General features: G+C 50.5%; 1 protein-coding gene across 2 annotated transcripts in view; it reads right to left on the bottom strand.

Annotated features, from left to right (window-relative positions):
* The window catches only part of LOC119166998 (uncharacterized), a 398,724-nt gene that overhangs the window by 86,476 nt on the left and 291,581 nt on the right, over positions 1–20,667 (bottom strand). For both annotated transcript variants that reach the window (XM_037418400.2, XM_075867251.1), the window contains one exon: positions 1–20,667. This exon is cut by the window's left edge and continues 15,207 nt beyond it. In XM_037418400.2, coding sequence (XP_037274297.2) covers positions 1–20,667 — 20,667 coding nt within the window.

Raw genomic sequence — 20,667 nt, 5'->3', positions numbered from 1 at the left:
AAGCTTCGTAGGCTTCTCGGTGTCACTTCCAGGCTTTCCTGGGAACTCTGGAAGCTTGTCACCTTCCTGGATGATACGAGTCACTTCAGTGATAATGACGGTGTCTGGTTCCTTCTGATCCTTTGGTTCATCCGAATGCTTCTTCGGCTTGCCCTTCTTTTTCTTCCCAGGCTCCTTGTCATCACTTTCTGGCTGCTCAGTTGTTTCTTTCCAGCCAAAGATAGTAGGAGTGGGCTCCTTTCCAGGTGTGCCCTCTTTGCTTGGAAGCTTCGTCGGTGCCTGTGTGTCACTAGCAGGGTTTCCTGGGAACCCTGGTAGCTTCTCGCCTTCCTGGATGATACGAGTCACTTCAGTGATAATGACGGTGTCTGGTTCTTTCTGATCCTTTGGCTCATCCGAAGGCTTCTTCGGCTTGCCCTTCTTTTTCTTCCCAGGCTCCTTGTCATCACTATCTGGCTGCTCAGGTGTTTCTTTCCAGCCAAAGATAGTAGAAGTCGGCTGCTTACCTGGTGTGCCCTCCCTGCTTGGAAGCTTCGTAGGTTTCTCGGTGTCACTTGCAGGCTCTCCTGGGAACCCTGGTAGCTTGTCGCCTTCCTGGATGATATGAGTCAATTCAGTGATAACGACGGTGTCTGGTTCTTTCTGATCCTTTGGTTCGTCCGAAGGCTTCTTCGGCTTGCCCTTCTTTTTCTTCCCAGGCTCCTTGTCATCACTATCTGGCTGCTCAGGTGTTTCTTTCCAGCCAAAGATAGTAGAAGTCGGCTCCTTTCCAGGTGTGCCCTCCCTGCTTGGAAGCTTCGTAGGCTTCTCGGTGTCACTTGCAGGTTTTCCTGGGAACCCTGGTAGCTTGTCGCCTTCCTGGGTGATACGAGTCACTTCAGTGATAATGACAGTGTCTGGTTCTTTCTGATCCTTTGGTTCATCCGAAGGTTTCTTCGGCTTGTCCTTCTTTTTCTTCCCAGGCTCCTTGTCATCACTATCTGGCTGCTCAGGTGTTTCTTTCCAGCCAAAGATAGTAGAAGTCGGCTCCTTTCCAGGTGTGCCCTCCCTGCTTGGAAGCTTCGTAGGCTTCTCGGTGTCACTTGCAGGCTCTCCTGGGAACCCTGGTAGCTTGTCACCTTCCTGGATGATACGAGTCAATTCAGTGATAACGACGGTGTCTGGTTCTTTCTGATCCTTTGGTTCGTCCGAAGGTTTCTTCGGCTTGCCCTTCTTTTTCTTCCCAGGCTCCTTGTCATCACTATCTGGCTGCTCAGGTGTTTCTTTCCAGCCAAAGATAGTAGAAGTCGGCTCTTTCCCAGGTGTGCCCTCCCTGCTTGGAAGCTTCGTAGGCTTCTCGGTGTCACTTCCAGGCTTTCCTGGGAACTCTGGAAGCTTGTCACCTTCCTGGATGATACGAGTCACTTCAGTGATAATGACGGTGTCTGGTTCTTTCTGATCCTTTGGTTCATCCGAAGGCTTCTTCGGCTTGCCCTTCTTTTTCTTCCCAGGCTCCTTGTCATCACTTTCTGGCTGCTCAGGTGTTTCTTTCCAGCCAAAGATAGTAGAAGTGGGCTCCTTTCCAGGTGTGCCCTCTTTGCTTGGAAGCTTCATGGGGGCCTGTGTGTCACTAGCAGGCTTTCCTGGGAACCCTGGTAGCTTCTCGCCTTCCTGGATGATACGAGTCACTTCAGTGATAATGACGGTGTCTGGTTCTTTCTGATCCTTTGGCTCATCCGAAGGCTTCTTCGGCGTGCCCTTCTTTTTCTTCCCAGGCTCCTTGTCGTCACTTTCTGGCTGCTCAGGTGTTTCTTTCCAGCCAATAAGAGTAGAAGTCGGCTCTTTTCCAGGTGTGCCCTCCCTGCTTGGAAGCTTCGTAGGCTTCTCGGTGTCACTTACAGGCTTTCCTGGGAACTCTGAAAGGTTGTCACCTTCCTGGATGATACGAGTCACTTCAGTGATAACGACGGTGTCTGGTTCTTCGCCATCTTTTAGCTCATCCAAAGGTTTCTTCGGCTTGCCCTTCTTTTTCTTCCCAGGCTCCTTGTCATCACTATCTGGCTGCTCAGGTGTTCCTTTCCAGCCAAAGATAGTAGAAGTGGGCTCCTTACCTGGTGTGCCCTCCCTGCTTGGAAGCTTCGTAGGCTTCTCGGTGTCACTTGCAGGCTCTCCTGGGAACCCTGGTAGCTTCTCGCCTTCCTGGATGATACGAGTCACTTCAGTGATAATGACGGTGTCTGGTTCTTTCTGATCCTTTGGCTCATCCGAAGGCTTCTTTGGCTTGCCCTTCTTTTTCTTCCCAGGCTCCTTGTCATCACTATCTGGCTGCTCAGGTGTTTCTTTCCAGCCAAAGATAGTAGAAGTCGGCTCTTTTCCAGGTGTGCCCTCCCTGCTTGGAAGCTTCGTAGGCTTCTCGGTGTCACTTCCAGGCTTTCCTGGGAACTCTGGAAGCTTGTCACCTTCCTGGATGATACGAGTCACTTCAGTGATAACGACGGTGTCTGGTTCTTCGCCGTCTTTTGGCTCATCCAAAGGTTTCTTCGGCTTGCCCTTATTTTTCTTCCCAGGCTCCTTGTCATCACTATCTGGCTGCTCAGGTGTTTTTTTCCAGCCAAAGATAGTAGAAGTCGGCTCCTTTCCAGGTGTGCCCTCCCTGCTTGGAAGCTTCGTAGGCTTCTCGGTGTCACTTGCAGGCTCTCCTGGGAACCCTGGTAGCTTGTCGCCTTCCTGGATGATACGAGTCAATTCAGTGATAACGACGGTGTCTGGTTCTTTCTGATCCTTTGGTTCGTCCGAAGGTTTCTTCGGCTTGCCCTTCTTTTTTTTCCCAGGCTCCTTGTCATCACTATCTGGCTGCTCAGGTGTTTCTTTCCAGCCAAAGATAGTAGAAGTCGGCTCTTTCCCAGGTGTGCTCTCCCTGCTTGGAAGCTTCGTAGGCTTCTCGGTGTCACTTGCAGGCTTTCCTGGGAACTCTGGAAGCTTGTCACCTTCCTGGATGATACGAGTCACTTCAGTGATAATGACGGTGTCTGGTTCTTTCTGATCCTTTGGTTCATCCGAATGCTTCTTCGGCTTGCCCTTCTTTTTCTTCCCAGGCTCCTTGTCATCACTTTCTGGCTGCTCAGGTGTTTCTTTCCAGCCAAAGATAGTAGAAGTGGGCTCCTTCTCAGGTGTGCCCTCTTTGCTTGGAAGCTTCGTGGGTGCCTGTGTGTCACTAGCAGGCTTTCCTGGGAATCCTGGTAGCTTCTCGCCTTCCTGGATGATACGAGTCACTTCAGTGATAATGACGGTGTCTGGTTCTTTCTGATCCTTTGGCTCATCCGAAGGCTTCTTCGGCTTGCCCTTCTTTTTCTTCCCAGGCTCCTTGTCATCACTATCTGGCTGCTCAGGTGTTTCTTTCCAGCCAAAGATAGTAGAAGTCGGCTCCTTTCCAGGTGTGCCCTCCCTGCTTGGAAGCTTCGTAGGCTTCTCGGTGTCACTTGCAGGCTCTCCTGGGAACCCTGGTAGCTTGTCACCTTCCTGGATGATACGAGTCAATTCAGTGATAACGACGGTGTCTGGTTGTTTCTGATCCTTAGGTTCGTCCGAAGGTTTTTCCGGCTTGCCCTTCTTTTTCTTCCCAGGATCCTTGTCATCACTATCTGGCTGCTCAGGTGTTTCTTTCCAGCCAAAGATAGCAGAAGTCGGCTCTTTTCCAGGTGTGCCCTCCCTGCTTGGAAGCTTCGTAGGCTTCTCGGTGTCACTTGCAGGCTCTCCTGGGAACCCTGGTAGCTTCTCGCCTTCCTGGATGATACGAGTCACTTCAGTGATAATGACGGTGTCTGGTTCTTTCTGATCCTTTGGCTCATCCGAAAGCTTCTTTGGCTTGCCCTTCTTTTTCTTCCCAGGCTCCTTGTCATCACTATCTGGCTGCTCAGGTGTTTCTTTCCCGCCAAAGATAGTAGAAGTCGGCTCCTTACCTGGTGTACCCTCCCTGCTTGGAAGCTTCGTAGGCTTCTCGGTGTCACTTGCAGGCTCTCCTGGCAACCCTGGTAGCTTGTCGCCTTCCTGGACGATACGAGTCAATTCAGTGATAACGACAGTGTCTGGTTCTTCCTCGTCTTTTGGCTCATCTGAAGGTTTTTCCGGCTTGCCCTTCTTTTTCTTCCCAGGCTCCTTGTCATCACTATCTGGCTGCTCAGGTGTTTCTTTCCAGCGAAAAATAGTAGAAGTGGGCTCCTTACCTGGTGTGCCCTCCCTGCTTGGAAGCTTCGTAGGCTTCTCGGTGTCACTTGCAGGCTCTCCTGGGAAACCTGGTAGCTTGTCGCCTTCCTGGATGATACGAGTCAATTCAGTGATAACGACGGTGTCTGGTTCTTTCTGATCCTTTGGTTCGTCCGAAGGTTTCTTCGGCTTGCCCTTCTTTTTCTTCCCAGGCTCCTTGTCGTCACTATCTGGCTGCTCAGGTGTTTCTTTCCAGCCAAAGATAGTAGAAGTCGGCTCTTTCCCAGGTGTGCTCTCCCTGCTTGGAAGCTTCGTAGGCTTCTCGGTGTCACTTCCAGGCTTTCCTGGGAACTCTGGAAGCTTGTAACCTTCCTGGATGATACGAGTCACTTCAGTGATAATGACGGTGTCTGGTTCTTTTTGATCCTTTGGTTCATCCGAATGCTTCTTCGGCTTGCCCTTCTTTTTCTTCCCAGGCTCCTTGTCATCACTTTCTGGCTGCTCAGGTGTTTCTTTCCAGCCAAAGATAGTAGAAGTGGGCTCCTTTCCAGGTGTGCCCTCTTTGCTTGGAAGCTTCGTGGGTGCCTGTGTGTCACTAGCAGGCTTTCCTGGGAACCCTGGTAGCTTCTCGCCTTCCTGGATGATACGAGTCACTTCAGTGATAATGACGGTGTCTGGTTCTTTCTGATCCTTTGGCTCATCCGAAGGCTTCTTCGGCTTGCCCTTCTTTTTCTTCCCAGGCTCCTTGTCATCACTATCTGGCTGCTCAGGTGTTTCTTTCCAGCCAAAGATAGTAGAAGTCGGCTCCTTTCCAGGTGTGCCCTCCCTGCTTGGAAGCTTCGTAGGCTTCTCGGTGTCACTTGCAGGCTCTCCTGGGAACCCTGGTAGCTTGTCACCTTCCTGGATGATACGAGTCAATTCAGTGATAACGACGGTGTCTGGTTCTTTCTGATCCTTTGGTTCGTCCGAAGGTTTTTCCGGCTTGCCCTTCTTTTTCTTCCCAGGCTCCTTGTCATCACTATCTGGCTGCTCAGGTGTTTCTTTCCAGCCAATTATAGTAGAAGTCGGCTCTTTTCCAGGTGTGCCCTCCCTGCTTGGAAGCTTCGTAGGCTTCTCGGTGTCACTTGCAGGCTCTCCTGGGAACTCTGGTAGCTTGTCGCCTTCCTGGATGATACGAGTCAATTCAGTGATAATGACGGTGTCTGGTTCTTTCTGATCCTTTGGTTCGTCCGAAGGTTTCTTCGGCTTGCCCTTCTTTTTCTTCCCAGGCTCCTTGTCATCACTATCTGGCTGCTCAGGTGTTTCTTTCCAGCCAAAGATAGTAGAAGTCGGCTCTTTCCCAGGTGTGCCCTCCCTGCTTGGAAGCTTCGTAGGCTTTTCGGTGTCACTTCCAGGCTTTCCTGGGAACTCTGGAAGCTTGTCACCTTCCTGGATGATACGAGTCACTTCAGTGATAATGACGGTGTCTGGTTCTTTCTGATCCTTTGGTTCATCCGAAGGCTTCTTCGGCTTGCCCTTCTTTTTCTTCCTAGGCTCCTTGTCGTCACTTTCTGGCTGCTCAGGTGTTTCTTTCCAGCCAAAGATAGTAGAAGTGGGCTCCTTTCCAGGTGTGCCCTTTTTGCTTGGAAGCTTCGTGGGTGCCTGTGTGTCACTAGCAGGCTTTCCTGGGAACCTTGGTAGCTTCTCGCCTTCCTGGATGATACGAGTCACTTCGGTGATAATGACGGTGTCTGGTTCTTTCTGATCCTTTGGCTCATCCGAAGGCTTCTTCGGCTTGCCCTTCTTTTTCTTCCCAGGCTCCTTGTCATCACTATCTGGCTGCTCAGGTGTTTCTTTCCAGCCAAAGATAGTAGAAGTCGGCTCCTTACCTGGTGTGCCCTCCCTGCTTGGAAGCTTCGTAGGCTTCTCGGTGTCACTTGCAGGCTCTCCTGGGAACCCTGGTAGCTTGTCGCCTTCCTGGATGATACGAGTCAATTCAGTGATAACGACGGTGTCTGGTTCTTTCTGATCCTTTGGTTCGTCCGAAGGTTTCTTCGGCTTGCCCTTCTTTTTCTTCCCAGGCTCCTTGTCATCACTCTCTGGCTGCTCAGGTGTTTCTTTCCAGCCAAAGATAGTAGAAGTCGGCTCTTTCCCAGGTGTGCTCTCCCTGCTTGGAAGCTTCGTAGGCTTCTCGGTGTCACTTCCAGGCTTTCCTGGGAACTTTGGAAGCTTGTCACCTTCCTGGATGATACGAGTCACTTCAGTGATAATGACGGTGTCCGGTTCCTTCTGATCCTTTGGTTCATCCGAATGCTTCTTCGGCTTGCCCTTCTTTTTCTTCCCAGGCTCCTTGTCATCACTTTCTGGCTGCTCAGGTGTTTCTTTCCAGCCAAAGATAGTAGGAGTGGGCTCCTTTCCAGGTGTGCCCTCTTTGCTTGGAAGCTTCGTGGGTGCCTGTGTGTCACTAGCAGGCTTTCCTGGGAACCCTGGTAGCTTCTCGCCTTCCTGGATGATACGAGTCACTTCAGTGATAATGACGGTGTCTGGTTCTTTCTGATCCTTTGGCTCATCCGAAGGCTTCTTCGGCTTGCCCTTCTTTTTCTTCCCAGGCTCCTTGTCATCACTATCTGGCTGCTCAGGTGTTTCTTTCCAGCCAAAGATAGTAGAAGTCGGCTCCTTACCTGGTGTGCCCTCCCTGCTTGGAAGCTTCTTAGGCTTCTCGGTGTCACTTGCAGGCTCTCCTGGCAACCCTGGTAGCTTGTCGCCTTCCTGGATGATACGAGTCAATTCAGTGATAACGACGGTGTCTGGTTCTTTCTGATCCTTTGGTTCGTCCGAAGGTTTCTTCGGCTTGCCCTTCTTTTTCTTCCCAGGCTCCTTGTCATCACTATCTGGCTGCTCAGGTGTTTCTTTCCAGCCATAGATAGTAGAAGTCGGCTCCTTACCTGGTGTGCCCTCCCTGCTTGGAAGCTTCGTAGGCTTCTCGGTGTCACTTGCAGGTTTTCCTGGGTACGCTGGTAGCTTGTCGCCTTCCTGGGTGATACGAGTCACTTCAGTGATAATCACAGTGTCTGGTTCTTTCAGATCCTTTGGTTCATCTGAAGGTTTCTTCGGCTTGCCCTTCTTTTTCTTCCCAGGCTCCTTGTCATCACTATCTGGCTGCTCAGGTGTTTCTTTCCAGCCAAAGATAGTAGAAGTCGGCTCCTTACCTGGTGTGCCCTCCCTGCTTGGAAGCTTCGTAGGCTTCTCGGTGTCACTTGCAGGCTCTCCTGGGAACCCTGGTAGCTTGTCGCCTTCCTGGATGATACGAGTCAATTCAGTGATAACGACGGTGTCTGGTTCTTTCTGATCCTTTGGTTCGTCCGAAGGTTTCTTCGGCTTGCCCTTCTTTTTCTTCCCAGGCTCCTTGTCATCACTCTCTGGCTGCTCAGGTGTTTCTTTCCAGCCAAAGATAGTAGAAGTCGGCTCTTTCCCAGGTGTGCTCTCCCTGCTTGGAAGCTTCGTAGGCTTCTCGGTGTCACTTGCAAGTTTTCCTGGGAACCCTGGTAGCTTGTCGCCTTCCTGGGTGATACGAGTCACTTCAGTGATAATGACAGTGTCTGGTTCTTTCTGATCCTTTGGTTCATCCGAAGGTTTCTTCGGCTTGTCCTTCTTTTTCTTCCCAGGCTCCTTATCACTTTCTGGCTGCACAGGTGTTTCTTTCCAGCCAAAAATAGTAGAAGTGGGCTCCTTTTGAGGTGTGCCCTCCCTACTTGGAAGCTTAGTGGGTGTCTGAGTGTCACTCACAGGTTCTCCTGGGAACCCTGGTAGCTTGTTACCTTCCTGGACTATACGAGTCACTTCAGTGATAATGACGGTGTCTGGTTCTTTCTGATCCTTTGGTTCATCCGAAGGCTTCTGCGGCTTGCCCTTCTTTTCCTTCCCAGGCTCCTTGTCATCACTATCTGGCTGCTCAGGTGTTTCTTTCCAGCCAAAGATAGTAGAAGTCGGCTCCTTTCCAGGTGTGCCCTCCCTGCTTGGAAGCTTCGTAGGCTTCTTGGTGTCACTTCCAGGCTTTCCTGGGAACCCTGGTAGCTTGTCGCCTTCCTGGATGATACGAGTCACTTCAGTGATAACGACGGTGTCTGGTTCTTTCTGATCCTTTGGTTCATCCGAAGGTTTCTTCGGCTTGCCCTTCTTTTTCTTCCCAGGCTCCTTGTCATCACTATCTGGCTGCTCAGGTGTTTCTTTCCAGCCAAAGATAGTAGAAGTCGGCTCCTTTCCAGGTGTGCCGTCCCTGCTTGGAAGCTTCGTAGGCTTTTCGGTGTCACTTCCAGGCTTTCCTGGGAACTCTGGAAGCTTGTCACCTTCTTGGATGATACGAGTCACTTCAGTGATAATGACAGTGTCTGGTTCTTTCTGATCCTTTGGTTCATCCGAAGGTTTCTTCGGCTTGCCCTTCTTTTTCTTTCCAGGCTCCTTGTCATCACTATCTGGCTGCTCAGGTGTTTCTTTCCAGCCAAAGATAGTAGAAGTCGGCTCCTTTCCAGGTGTGCCCTCCCTGCTTGGAAGCTTCGTAGGCTTCTCGGTGTCACTTGCAGGCTTTCCTGGGAACCCTGGTAGCTTGTCGCCTTCCTGGATGATACGAGTCACTTCAGTGATAACGACGGTGTCTGGTTCTTTCTGATCATTTGGTTCATCCGAAGGTTTCTTCGGCTTGCCCTTCTTTTTCTTTCCAGGCTCCTTGTCATCACTATCTGGCTGCTCAGGTGTTTCTTTCCAGCCAAAGATAGTAGAAGTCGGCTCCTTTCCAGGTGTGCCCTCCCTGCTTGGAAGCTTCGTAGGCTTCTCGGTGTCACTCCCAGGCTTTCCTGGGAACTCTGGAAGCTTGTCACCTTCCTGGATGATACGAGTCAGTTCAGTGATAACGACGGTGTCTGGTTCTTTCTGATCTTTTGGCTCATCCGAAGGCTTCTTTGGCTTGCCCTTCTTTTTCTTCCCAGGCTCCTTGTCATCACTATCTGGCTGCTCAGGTGTTTCTTTCCAGCCAAAGATAGTAGAAGTCGGCTCCTTTCCAGGTGTCCCCTCCCTGCTTGGAAGCTTCGTAGGCTTCTCGGTGTCACTTCCAGGCTTTCCTGGGAACTCTGGAAGCTTGTCACCTTCCTGGATGATACGAGTCACTTCAGTGATAACGACGGTGTCTGGTTCTTCCTCGTCTTTTGGCTCATCTGAAGGTTTTTCCGGCTTGCCCTTCTTTTTCTTCCCAGGCTCCTTGTCATCACTATCTGGCTGCTCAGGTGTTTTTTTCCAGCCAAAGATAGTAGAAGTCGGCTCTTTTCCAGGTGTGCCCTCCCTGCTTGGAAGCTTCGTAGGCTTCTCGGTGTCACTTCCAGGCTTTCCTGGGAACTCTGGAAGCTTGTCACCTTCCTGGATGATACGAGTCACTTCAGTGATAACGACGGTGTCTGGTTCTTCGCCGTCTTTTGGCTCATCCAAAGGTTTCTTCGGCTTGCCCTTCTTTTTCTTCCCAGGCTCCTTGTCATCACTATCTGGCTGCTCAGGTGTTTTTTTCCAGCCAAAGATAGTAGAAGTCGGCTCCTTTCCAGGTGTGCCCTCCCTGCTTGGAAGCTTCGTAGGCTTCTCGGTGTCACTTGCAGGTTCTCCTGGGAACCCTGGTAGCTTGTCGCCTTCCTGGGTGATACGAGTCACTTCAGTGATAATGACAGTGTCTGGTTCTTTCTGATCCTTTGGTTCATACGAAGGTTTCTTCGGCTTGCCCTTCTTTTTCTTCCCAGGCTCCTTGTTATCACTATCTGGCTGCTCAGGTGTTTCTTTCCAGCCAAAGATAGTAGAAATCGGCTCCTTACCTGGTGTGCCCTCCCTGCTTTGAAGCTTCGTAGGCTTCTCGGTGTCACTTGCAGGATCTCCTGGGAACCCTGGTAGCTTGTTGCCTTCCTGGATGATACGAGTCAATTCAGTGATAGTGACGGTGTCTGGTTCTTTCTGATTCTTTGGTTCGTCCGAAGGTTTCTTCGGCTTGCCCTTCTTTTTCTTCGCAGGCTCCTTGTCATCACTATCTGGCTGCTCAGGTGTTTCTTTCCAGCCAAAGATAGTAGAAGTCAGCTCTTTCCCAGGTGTGCCCTCCCTGCTTGGAAGCTTCGTAGGCTTCTCGGTGTCACTTCCAGGCTTTCCTGGGAACTCTGGAAGCTTGTCACCTTCCTGGATGATACGAGTCACTTCAGTGATAATGACGGTGTCTGGTTCTTTCTGTTCCTTTTGTTCATCCGAAGGCTTTTTCGGCTTGCCCTTCTTTTTCTTCCCAGGCTCCTTGTCATCACTTTCTGGCTGCTCAGGTGTTTCTTTCCAGCCAAAGATAGTAGAAGTGGGCTCCTTACCTGGTGTGCCCTCCCTGCTTGGAAGCTTCGTAGGCTTCTCGGTGTCACTTGCAGGCTCTCCTGGGAACCCTGGTAGCTTCTCGCCTTCCTGGATGATACGAGTCACTTCAGTGATAATGACGGTGTCTGGTTCTTTCTGATCCTTTGGCTCATCCGAAGGCTTCTTTGGCTTGCCCTTCTTTTTCTTCCCAGGCTCCTTGTCATCACTATCTGGCTGCTCAGGCGTTTCTTTCCAGCCAAAGATAGTAGAAGTCGGCTCTTTTACAGGTGTGCCCTCCCTGCTTGGAAGCTTCGTAGGCTTCTCGGTGTCACTTGCAGGCTCTCCTGGGAACCCTGGTAGCTTCTCGCCTTCCTGGATGATACGAGTCACTTCAGTGATAATGACGGTGTCTGGTTCTTTCTGATCCTTTGGCTCATCCGAAGGCTTCTTTGGCTTGCCCTTCTTTTTCTTCCCAGGCTCCTTGTCATCACTATCTGGCTGCTCAGGTGTTTCTTTCCAGCCAAAGATAGTAGAAGTCGGCTCTTTTTCAGGTGTGCCCTCCCTGCTTGGAAGCTTCGTAGGCTTCTCGGTGTCACTTGCAGGCTCTCCTAGGAACCCTGGTAGCTTCTCGCCTTCCTGGATGATACGAGTCACTTCAGTGATAATGACAGTGTCTGGTTCTTTCTGATCTGTTGGCTCATGCGAAGGCTTCTTTGGCTTGCCCTTCTTTTTCTTCCCAGGCTCCTTGTCATCACTATCTGGCTGCTCAGGTGTTTCTTTCCAGCCAAACATAGTAGAAGTCGGCTCCTTACTTGGTGTGCCCTCCCTGCTTGGAAGCTTCGTAGGCTTCTCGGTGTCACTTGCAGGTTTTCCTGAGAACCCTGGTAGCTTGTCGCCTTCCTGGATGATACGAGTCAATTCAGTGATAACGACGGTGTCTGGTTCTTTCTGATCCTTTGGTTCGTCCGAAGGTTTCTTCGGCTTGCCCTTCTTTTTCTTCCCAGGCTCCTTGTCATCACTATCTGGCTGCTCAGGTGTTTCTTTCCAGCCAAAGATAGTAGAAGTCGGCTCTTTCCCAGGTGTGCTCTCCCTGCTTGGAAGCTTCGTAGGCTTCTCGGTGTCACTTCCAGGCTTTCCTGGGAACTCTGGAAGCTTGTCACTTTCCTGGATGACACGAGTCACTTTAGTGATAATGACGGTGTCTGGTTCTTTCTGATCCTTTGGTTCGTCCGAAGGTTTTTCCGGCTTGCCCTTCTTTTTCTTCCCAGGCTCCTTGTCATCACTATCTGGCTGCTCAGGTGTTTCTTTCCAGCCAAAGATAGTAGAAGTCGGCTCCTTTCCAGGTGTGCCCTCCCTGCTTGGAAGCTTCGTAGGCTTTTCGGTGTCACTTGCAGGCTCTCCTGGGAACCCTGGTAGCTTGTCACCTTCCTGGATGATACGAGTCATTTCAGTGATAACGACGGTGTCTGGTTCTTTCTGATCCTTTGGCTCATCCGAAGGCTTCTTTGGCTTGCCCTTCTTTTTCTTCCCAGGCTCCTTGTCATCACTATCTGGCTGCTCAGGTGTTTCTTTCCAGCCAAAGATAGTAGAAGTCGGCTCTTTTCCAGGTGTGCCCTCCCTGCTTGGAAGCTTCGTAGGCTTCTCGGTGTCACTTGCAGGCTCTCCTGGGAACCCTGGTAGCTTCTCGCCTTCCTGGATGATACGAGTCACTTCAGTGATAATGACGGTGTCTGGTTCTTTCTGATCCTTTGGCTCATCCGAAGGCTTCTTTGGCTTGCCCTTCTTTTTCTTCCCAGGCTCCTTGTCATCACTATCTGGCTGCTCAGGTGTTTCTTTCCAGCCAAAGATAGTAGAAGTCGGCTCCTTTCCAGGTGTCCCCTCCCTGCTTGGAAGCTTCGTAGGCTTCTCGGTGTCACTTCCAGGCTTTCCTGGGAACTCTGGAAGCTTGTCACCTTCCTGGATGATACGAGTCACTTCAGTGATAACGACGGTGTCTGGTTCTTCCTCGTCTTTTGGCTCATTTGAAGGTTTTTCCGGCTTGCCCTTCTTTTTCTTCCCAGGCTCCTTGTCATCACTATCTAACTGCTCAGGTGTTTCTTTCCAGCCAAAGATAGTAGAAGTCGGCTCTTTTCCAGGTGTGCCCTCCCTGCTTGGAAGCTTCGTAGGCTTCTCGGTGTCACTTCCAGGCTTTCCTGGGAACTCTGGAAGCTTGTCACCTTCCTGGATGATACGAGTCACTTCAGTGATAACGACGGTGTCTGGTTCTTCGCCGTCTTTTGGCTCATCCAAAGGTTTCTTCGGCTTGCCCTTCTTTTTCTTCCCAGGCTCCTTGTCATCACTATCTGGCTGCTCAGGTGTTTCTTTCCAGCCAAAGATAGTAGAAGTCGGCTCCTTTCCAGGTGTGCCCTCCCTGCTTGGAAGCTTCGTAGGCTTCTCGGTGTCACTTGCAGGTTTTCCTGGGAACCCTGGTAGCTTGTCGCCTTCCTGGGTGATACGAGTCGCTTCAGTGATAATGACAGTGTCTGGTTCTTTCTGATCCTTTGGTTCATTTGAAGGTTTCTTCGGCTTGCCCTTCTTTTTCTTCCCAGGCTCCTTGTCATCACTATCTGGCTGCTCAGGTGTTTCTTTCCAGCCAAAGATAGCAGAAGTCGGCTCCTTACCTGGTGTGCCCTCCCTGCTTGGAAGCTTCGTAGGCTTCTCGGTGTCACTTGCAGGCTCTCCTGGGAACCCTGGTAGCTTGTCGCCTTCCTGGATGATACGAGTCAATTCAGTGATAACGACGGTGTCTGGTTCTTTCTGATCCTTTGGCTCATCCGAAGGCTTTTTCGGCTTGCCCTTCTTTTTCTTCCCAGGCTCCTTGTCATCACTTTCTGGATGCACAGGTGTTTCTTTCCAGCCAAAAATAGTAGAAGTGGGCTCCTTTTGAGATGTGCCCTCCCTGCTTGGAAGCTTCGTGGGTGTCTGAGTGTCACTCACAGGCTCACCTGGGAATCCTGGTAGCTTGTTGCCTTCCTGTATTATACGAGTCACTTCAGTGATAATGACGGTGTCTGGTTCTTGCTCGTCTTTTGGCTCATCTGAAGGTTTCTTTGGCTTGCCCTTCTTTTTCTTCCCAGGCTCCTTGTCATCACTATCTGGCTGCTCAGGTGTTTCTTTCCAGCCAAAGATAGTAGAAGTCGGCTCCTTTCCAGGTGTGCCCTCCTTGCTTGGAAGCTTCGTAGGCTTCTCGGTGTCACTTCCAGGCTCTCCTGGGAACTCTGGAAGCTTGTCGCTTTCCTGGATGATACGAGTCAGTTCAGTGATAACGACGGTGTCTGGTTCTTTCTGATCCTTTGGCTCATCCGAAGGCTTCTTCGGCTTGCCCTTCTTTTTGTTCCCAGGCTCCTTGTCATCACTTTCTGGATGCACAAGTGTTTCTTTCCAGCCAAAGATAGTAAAAGTCGGATCCTTTCCAGGTGTGCCCTCCCTGCTTGGAAGCTTCGTAGACTTCTCGGTGTCAGTTCCAATCTTTCCTGGGAACTCTGGAAGCTTGTCACCTTCCTGAATGATACGAGTCACTTCAGTGACAACGACGGTGTCTGGTTCTTTCTCGTCTTTTAACTCATCTGAAGGTTTCTTCGGCTTGCCCTTCTTTTTCTTCCCAGGCTCCTTGTCATCACTATCTGGCTGCTCAGGTGTTTCTTTCCAGCCAAAAATAGTAGAAGTCGGCTCCTTTCTAGGTGCGCCCTCCCTGCTTGGAAGCTTTGTAGGCTTCTCGGTGTCACTTGCATGCTTTCCTGGGAACTCTGGAAGCTTGTCACTTTCCTGGATGATACGAGTCACTTCAGTGATAACGACGGTGTCTGGTTCTTCCTCGTCTTTTGGCTCATCTGAAGGTTCTTTCGGCTTACCCTTCTTTTTCTTTCCAGGCTCCTTGTCATCACTATTTGGCTGCTCAGGTGTTTTTTTCCAGCCAAAGATAGTAGAAGTCGGCTCTTTTCCAGGTGTGCCCTCCCTGCTTGGAAGCTTCGTAGGCTTCTCGATGTCACTTCCAGGCTTTCCTGCGAACTCTGGAAGCTTGTCACCTTTCTGGATCATACGAGTCACTTCAGTGATAATGACAGTGTCTGGTTCTTTCTGATCCTTTGGTTCATCCGAAGGTTTCTTCGGCTTGCCCTTCTTTTTCTTCCCAGGCTCCTTGTCATCACTATCTGGCTGCTCAGGTGTTTCTTTCCAGCCAAAGATAGTAAAAGTCGGCTCCTTTCCAGGTGTGCCCTCCCTGCTTGGAAGCTTCGTAGGCTTCTCGGTGTCACTCCCAGGCTTTCCTGGGAACTCTGGAAGCTTGTCACCTTCCTGGATGATACGAGCCAGTTCAGTGATAACGACGGTGTCTGGTTCTTTCTGATACTTTGGCTCATCCGAAGGCTTCTTCGTCTTGCCCTTCTTTTTCTTCACAGGCTCCTTGTCATCACTTTCTGGCTGCACAGGTGTTTCTTTCCAGCCAAAAATAGTAGAAGTGGGCTCCTTTCGAGGTGTGCCCTCCCTACTTGGAAGCTTATTGGGTGTCTGAGTGTCACGCACAGGTTCTCCTGGGAACCCTGGTAGCTTGTCACCTTCCTGGACTACTTGAGTCACTTCAGTGATAACGACGGTGTCTGGTTCTTTCTGATCCTTTGGCTCATCCGAAGGCTTCTTCGGCTTGCCCTTCTTTTTTTTCCCAGGCTCCTTATCACTTTCTGGCTGCACAGGTGTTTCTTTCCAGCCAAAAATAGTAGAAGTGGGCTCCTTTTGAGGTGTGCCCTCCCTACTTGGAAGCTTAGTGGGTGTCTGAGTGTCACTCACAGGTTCTCCTGGGAACCCTGGTAGCTTGTCACCTTCCTGGACTATACGAGTCACTTCAGTGATAATGACGGTGTCTGGTTCTTTCTGATCCTTTGGTTCATCCAAAGGCTTCTGCGGTTTGCCCTTCTTTTTCTTCCCAGGCTCCTTGTCATCACTTTCTGGCTGCTCAGGTGTTTCTTTCCAGCCAAAGATAGTAGAAGTCGGCTCCTTTACAGGTGTGCCCTCCCTGCTTGGAAGCTTCGTAGGCTTCTCGGTGTCACTTGCAGGCTTTCCTGGGAACCCTGGTAGCTTGTCGCCTTCCTGGATGATACGAGTCACTTCAGTGATAACGACGGTGTCTGGTTCTTTCTGATCCTTTGGTTCATCCGAAGGTTTCTTCGGCTTGCCCTTCTTTTTCTTCCCAGGCTCCTTGTCATCACTATCTGGCTGCTCAGGTGTTTCTTTCCAGCCAAAGATAGTAGAAGTCGGCTCCTTTCCAGGTGTGCCCTCCCTGCTTGGAAGCTTCGTAGGCTTCTTCGTGTCACTTCCAGGCTTTCCTGGGAACCCTGGTAGCTTGTCGCCTTCCTGGATGATACGAGTCACTTCAGTGATAACGACGGTGTCTGGTTCTTTCTGATCCTTTGGTTCATCCGAAGGTTTCTTCGGCTTGCCCTTCTTTTTCTTCCCAGGCTCCTTGTCATCACTATCTGGCTGCTCAGGTGTTTCTTTCCAGCCAAAGATAGTAGAAGTCGGCTCCTTTCCAGGTGTGCCCTCCCTGCTTGGAAGCTTCGTAGGCTTCTCGGTGTCACTCCCAGGCTTTCCTGGGAACTCTGGAAGCTTGTCACCTTCCTGGACTATACGAGTCACTTCAGTGATAATGACGGTGTCTGGTTCTTTCTGATCCTTTGGTTCATCCGAAGGCTTCTGCGGCTTGCCCTTCTTTTTCTTCCCAGGCTCCTTGTCATCACTTTCTGGCTGCTCAGGTGTTTCTTTCCAGCCAATAAGAGTAGACGTGGGCTTCTTTCCAGGTGTGCCCTCCCTGCTTGGAAGCTTCGTAGGCTTCTCGGTGTCACTTCCAGGCTTTCCTGCGAACTCTGGAAGCTTGTCACCTTCCTGGATCATACGAGTCACTTCAGTGATAATGACAGTGTCTGGTTCTTTCTGATGATTTGGTTCATCCGAAGGTTTCTTCGGCTTGCCCTTGTTTTTCTTCCCAGGCTCCTTGTCATCACTATCTGGCTGCTCAGGTGTTTCTTTCCAGCCAAAGATAGTAGAAGTCGGCTCCTTTCCAGGTGTGCCCTCCCTTCTTGGAAGCTTCGTAGGCTTCTCGGTGTCACTTCCAGGCTTTCCTGGGATCCCTGGTAGCTTGTCGCCTTCCTGGATGATACGAGTCACTTCAGTGATAATGACGGTGTCTGGTTCATTCTCGTCTTTTGGCTCATCTGAAGGTTTCTTCGGCTTGCCCTTCTTTTTTTTCACAGAGTCCTTGTCATCATTCTCTGGCTGCTCAGGTGTTTTTTTCCAGCCAAATATAGTATAAGTGGGCTCCTTTCCAGGTGCGCTTTCCCTGCTCGGAAGCTTCGTGGGTTCCTGCAATTCACTAATAGGCCTTCCTGGTAACTCTGGCACCTTGTCGCCTTCCTGGATAATGCGAGTCACTTCAGTTACAATAATAGTTTCAGGTTTTGTGTGGTCCTGTGGCTTACTTAAAGGCTTCTTTGGCTTGCCTTTTGTTTCCTTGCCAGGGTGCAGGTCATGAGCATCTGATTTATCAGGTATCTCTTTCAAGCCAAACAAGGCCGATGTGGGGTGCTTTCTAGGTGAGCTTCCTATGTCCGGCTCGGGACAATCTTTTCTACATTCCCTGATTATGTCAGCCAATTCTGAAATTAGGTTCTTTTCATCATCATCGTGTTGACTCATTGGTTGAGTACTGCGTGATTTCAATTCAATTGTTTCCTCTTTCAATTTGTCCACAAGGTGAGGCTGCTCTTCATTTTGATCTGGTTTTTTGAAGTCGGATGTGTCTGTGACTTTTCCTCGAGCCTGTGGAACTTCTTGGTGTACACGAGTGATGGCCTCATTTAATTTCGGTGTTTTCTCGTTGGTGTGTGGTGTGTACTCTCTGCTTCTTATCACCGACATTTCCTCTGTGACAAGGACTTGAGAATATTGGTTTTGGCTTTGCTCGTCAGTGGACACTTTTGGCTTGTCACTTTTACTCCCGTCCTGTTGTCTGTCGTACTGAGGTTGGTCATCGTGGCCAATGGCCTTTTCTTTCTGTCCTTTCTTCTTTTTGCCTTTGTGCTTTTTATCTTCCTGTAGCTGTGGCTTAGAGCCATCGCTGATGGCTGTTTTTGTATCAGCTACACCGATGATGTCCTGATGACTTGATTTCTGAAGGTACGAAGAGGCATGAATGCCAGTTTTGTTATTAACATTTGGCTGCTGTTTGCTATCTTTTTGTTGGAGCGTTTCTGTATTTTTTGAAAGACTGTCTGTTTGTAAAGGTGAAACAATTGTGGTTGTTGTAATGGTAGGAACCCCATATATTATGGTGAGCGTGCTTTCCTCAGAAGGAACTGTCAATTTTCCTGTTTCTGGTTTGTCTGACAAAACACCATGTTCTGCATTAATAGTGTCGGCTGACTGATGCGGCAAATCTTGAGTCACATTTTGTGGGGTCGAAGCTTTTCCACCTATGGACGGCTGACTGTAAACAGGCACATAAGAAGGAACTGCACTAGAATGGTCAGGAGACTGTTGCGTCATTTCTGATGCATCACTTTTGAATGTTGCAGCTGTGACAGGATCATCGACAGTGTAACTTGTGGCATCGTTCTTTACACCATGTGGCTTATCGCTCTGGATGCCTGGTGTCACGCCATGTGTAACCTGTGCACTGCCAGGCATTACACGAGGCGTTTTGGCATCACGCACAAGAGATGTGGGCACGCTGTGTGGTCGTGTGCCATCAACATGCGGCATGACAAGTTCCCGAGAGACACCGGCTGGAGTTATATCTTCAGTGGTTGCAAGGGTAGTGTTAGAGCCTTCTAGGTTAGTTTGTACTCTGTCCGTTTCCGTAAGCAGTACAGGTTGCATGGCATCGCGCTTATCGCTGTCAGTCTCTGCCCTTGTCGGCATTACAGGAGCGAGCTCCTCCGGAAGGGGAGCCTTGCTTTTCTTTTTAGATTTCTTCTTCTTCTCCTTCTTTGTTTCACCATCTGACTGGACAGGCTGTTCCTTCTTTGCATTGTCTGTCGGAATCACCTCAGAAGGATGTTTGCTGTCCCCAGAGAACAGGTTCATCGCAAACTTCTTCACTTTTTTGCCGAACCTGTCCAGCGGATTGCTTGATGATTTCGTGTCTTGGACTTGGGGAGCTGGAGATGGAGAGTGGTCCTTCTTTTTTTTCTTGGAACTCTTTTTCAGCTGCTTAGGGTCGCTGCTGTTTGCAGAGACATCATCACCTGTTGCCTTTCTCTCTCCACTTTCTGGGTCCGTCAGTTTCCTAGTTTCAGATGCTAACAGTGGGCTGCTGTTGTCTGGCTGAGGCTGAGACAACAGAGGCTTCACAACAGGCTTTTCGTCAGTCTCAGACAATGGTGTAGGCTTTCCAGAATCAACATCCTGTTGCCCAGGCAGGGTCTTGGTGACTATAACTGATGGATATGGACTTACCTTCTTTTGAAGCTCAAGATGTTTAGGATGGCCCTCAGCCGTTTCCTTTTCCTGTTTTTCGAAAGCTTTCACGTCAGTCGGTTGCTGTGGTGCTCCCGACAGCAGTTCTTTGGTTGCGGAACGCACAGCTGTGCCCACGTCTGTTGTGCTTTCTGTGATTCCACGAGGAGGTGATTTGGAGATCCGACTTTTGGCAATTGCAGCATCAACTTCAGCAGTGCCTGGTTCTGGAGCCATGAGCATTGGTTCTTCATTCTGGTCTTCCTTACCTGTTTTCTCGGTGGGCTTGGGACTAAGGAACGAGCGGGTGGGATCGGCAGTTGTCGAGCCTTCGCCAGGTGATAGCTGCCTAACCGTAACGGTGGTACGACTGACAACATTCCGCTGGGTCTCGGATTGAGCTGTCTCGATTTTAGCATCAACCGGAAAAACCAAAGTGCTCGTGACTCCCTTACCAGTTTCTGCTGGCACTTTGCCAGCTGCCCTTTGCTGCTGCTGAGGAGTGTGGTAGCTGGGTTCTTGTTTTGTTGTTGTTTTGGGCTCTTCAAAGCCGGTAGGAGGTTGGGAAAGAACATTGGCACCTCCATCAGCAAACGAACTAGGCATCGAGTCCTGGCTGTACCGCATAGACACTACATTACTTACCGTTTCAGGCCCGCTGTGCCCCTGTAACAACTTACCAGTGTTCACTTCAGATCCTTGCAATCTCACACTGTACCCTTCCGTTACAGTTTGTTTCTCACCGGGTGTTGCATTTGCAGCAACCCCGCCCACGCCCATGCTGTCCAGAGGCCTCACCTTCTCGAGGTCCTCTTCCGGCACTTCCACGAATTCCGCGAAGGACGGAAGTTGGAACGAGTAATGAACAAGCTGAACTTTTTCCTGGAACTTGAGCTCGATGGTCTTCCTCTCCTCCGTGTCTTGCACGACCCTCGAGGAAACCAGGTTAAGTGGTTCCACTTCCCTTTTAAAGTCGCTCTCCACCAACTTGACCTCACCAGGTACCAACTCTTGCCTGCCGGCAAGTGATGACAGCGCCCTAAGTTCATCGTCAACGGATGTGTCGCTAACTATTCTAGGCTCTCCCTGCAAGTTGCTCAGTGTGGGCTCTCTAGTACTTGTCGTAACCACCTGGGGCTGGGGTTGTGTGTCGCTTGTGTCGTTCGCTGGGTGCGCAGCTGCAAGGAAAGGCATGGGGGAAGGGCTGCGGTCGTGACGCGTCACCACCCAGCTGGTGCCAAAACGCGTGTGTCCTTCTGTGGGCTGGGACTGCCGGGACTCCCACTGGGGGCTGTCGTGTTCGGAACTCCAGACACCACCGATGGTGCGAACCACGGTCGTCTGTCCTGCTCCCCTCTGAGGCTCCAGGTTTGCTGTGTACGCTTGAATGCCATCAGGACTCGTGAGAGATCTAAACGATTCTGAAAGCTGCCATGACTGGTTGCCTCCGTCAAATTCTGGGCGCAACTGACTGCCCGTGCTGACTGTCGAGACTAGCCTGGTAGTGGTGTGAGTCACCTGAGAGGTTCCATCTGGCCGCTGCTCTCGCGTCACAATGGTCCGCGGTCTAGACTGGTAGATGTACTCCTGGCTTGTGGGGACGTCCATAAACGAACCCGGAGCTTGGCCGGAAAGCTTCGGGATTGTTTGGCTTGATACGTCCGCTCC

This window comes from Rhipicephalus microplus, chromosome 6, assembly GCF_043290135.1.
Source record: "Rhipicephalus microplus isolate Deutch F79 chromosome 6, USDA_Rmic, whole genome shotgun sequence".
Classification (NCBI taxonomy): domain Eukaryota; kingdom Metazoa; phylum Arthropoda; class Arachnida; order Ixodida; family Ixodidae; genus Rhipicephalus; species Rhipicephalus microplus.
This window is presented reverse-complemented; position numbering and strand designations above follow the sequence as displayed.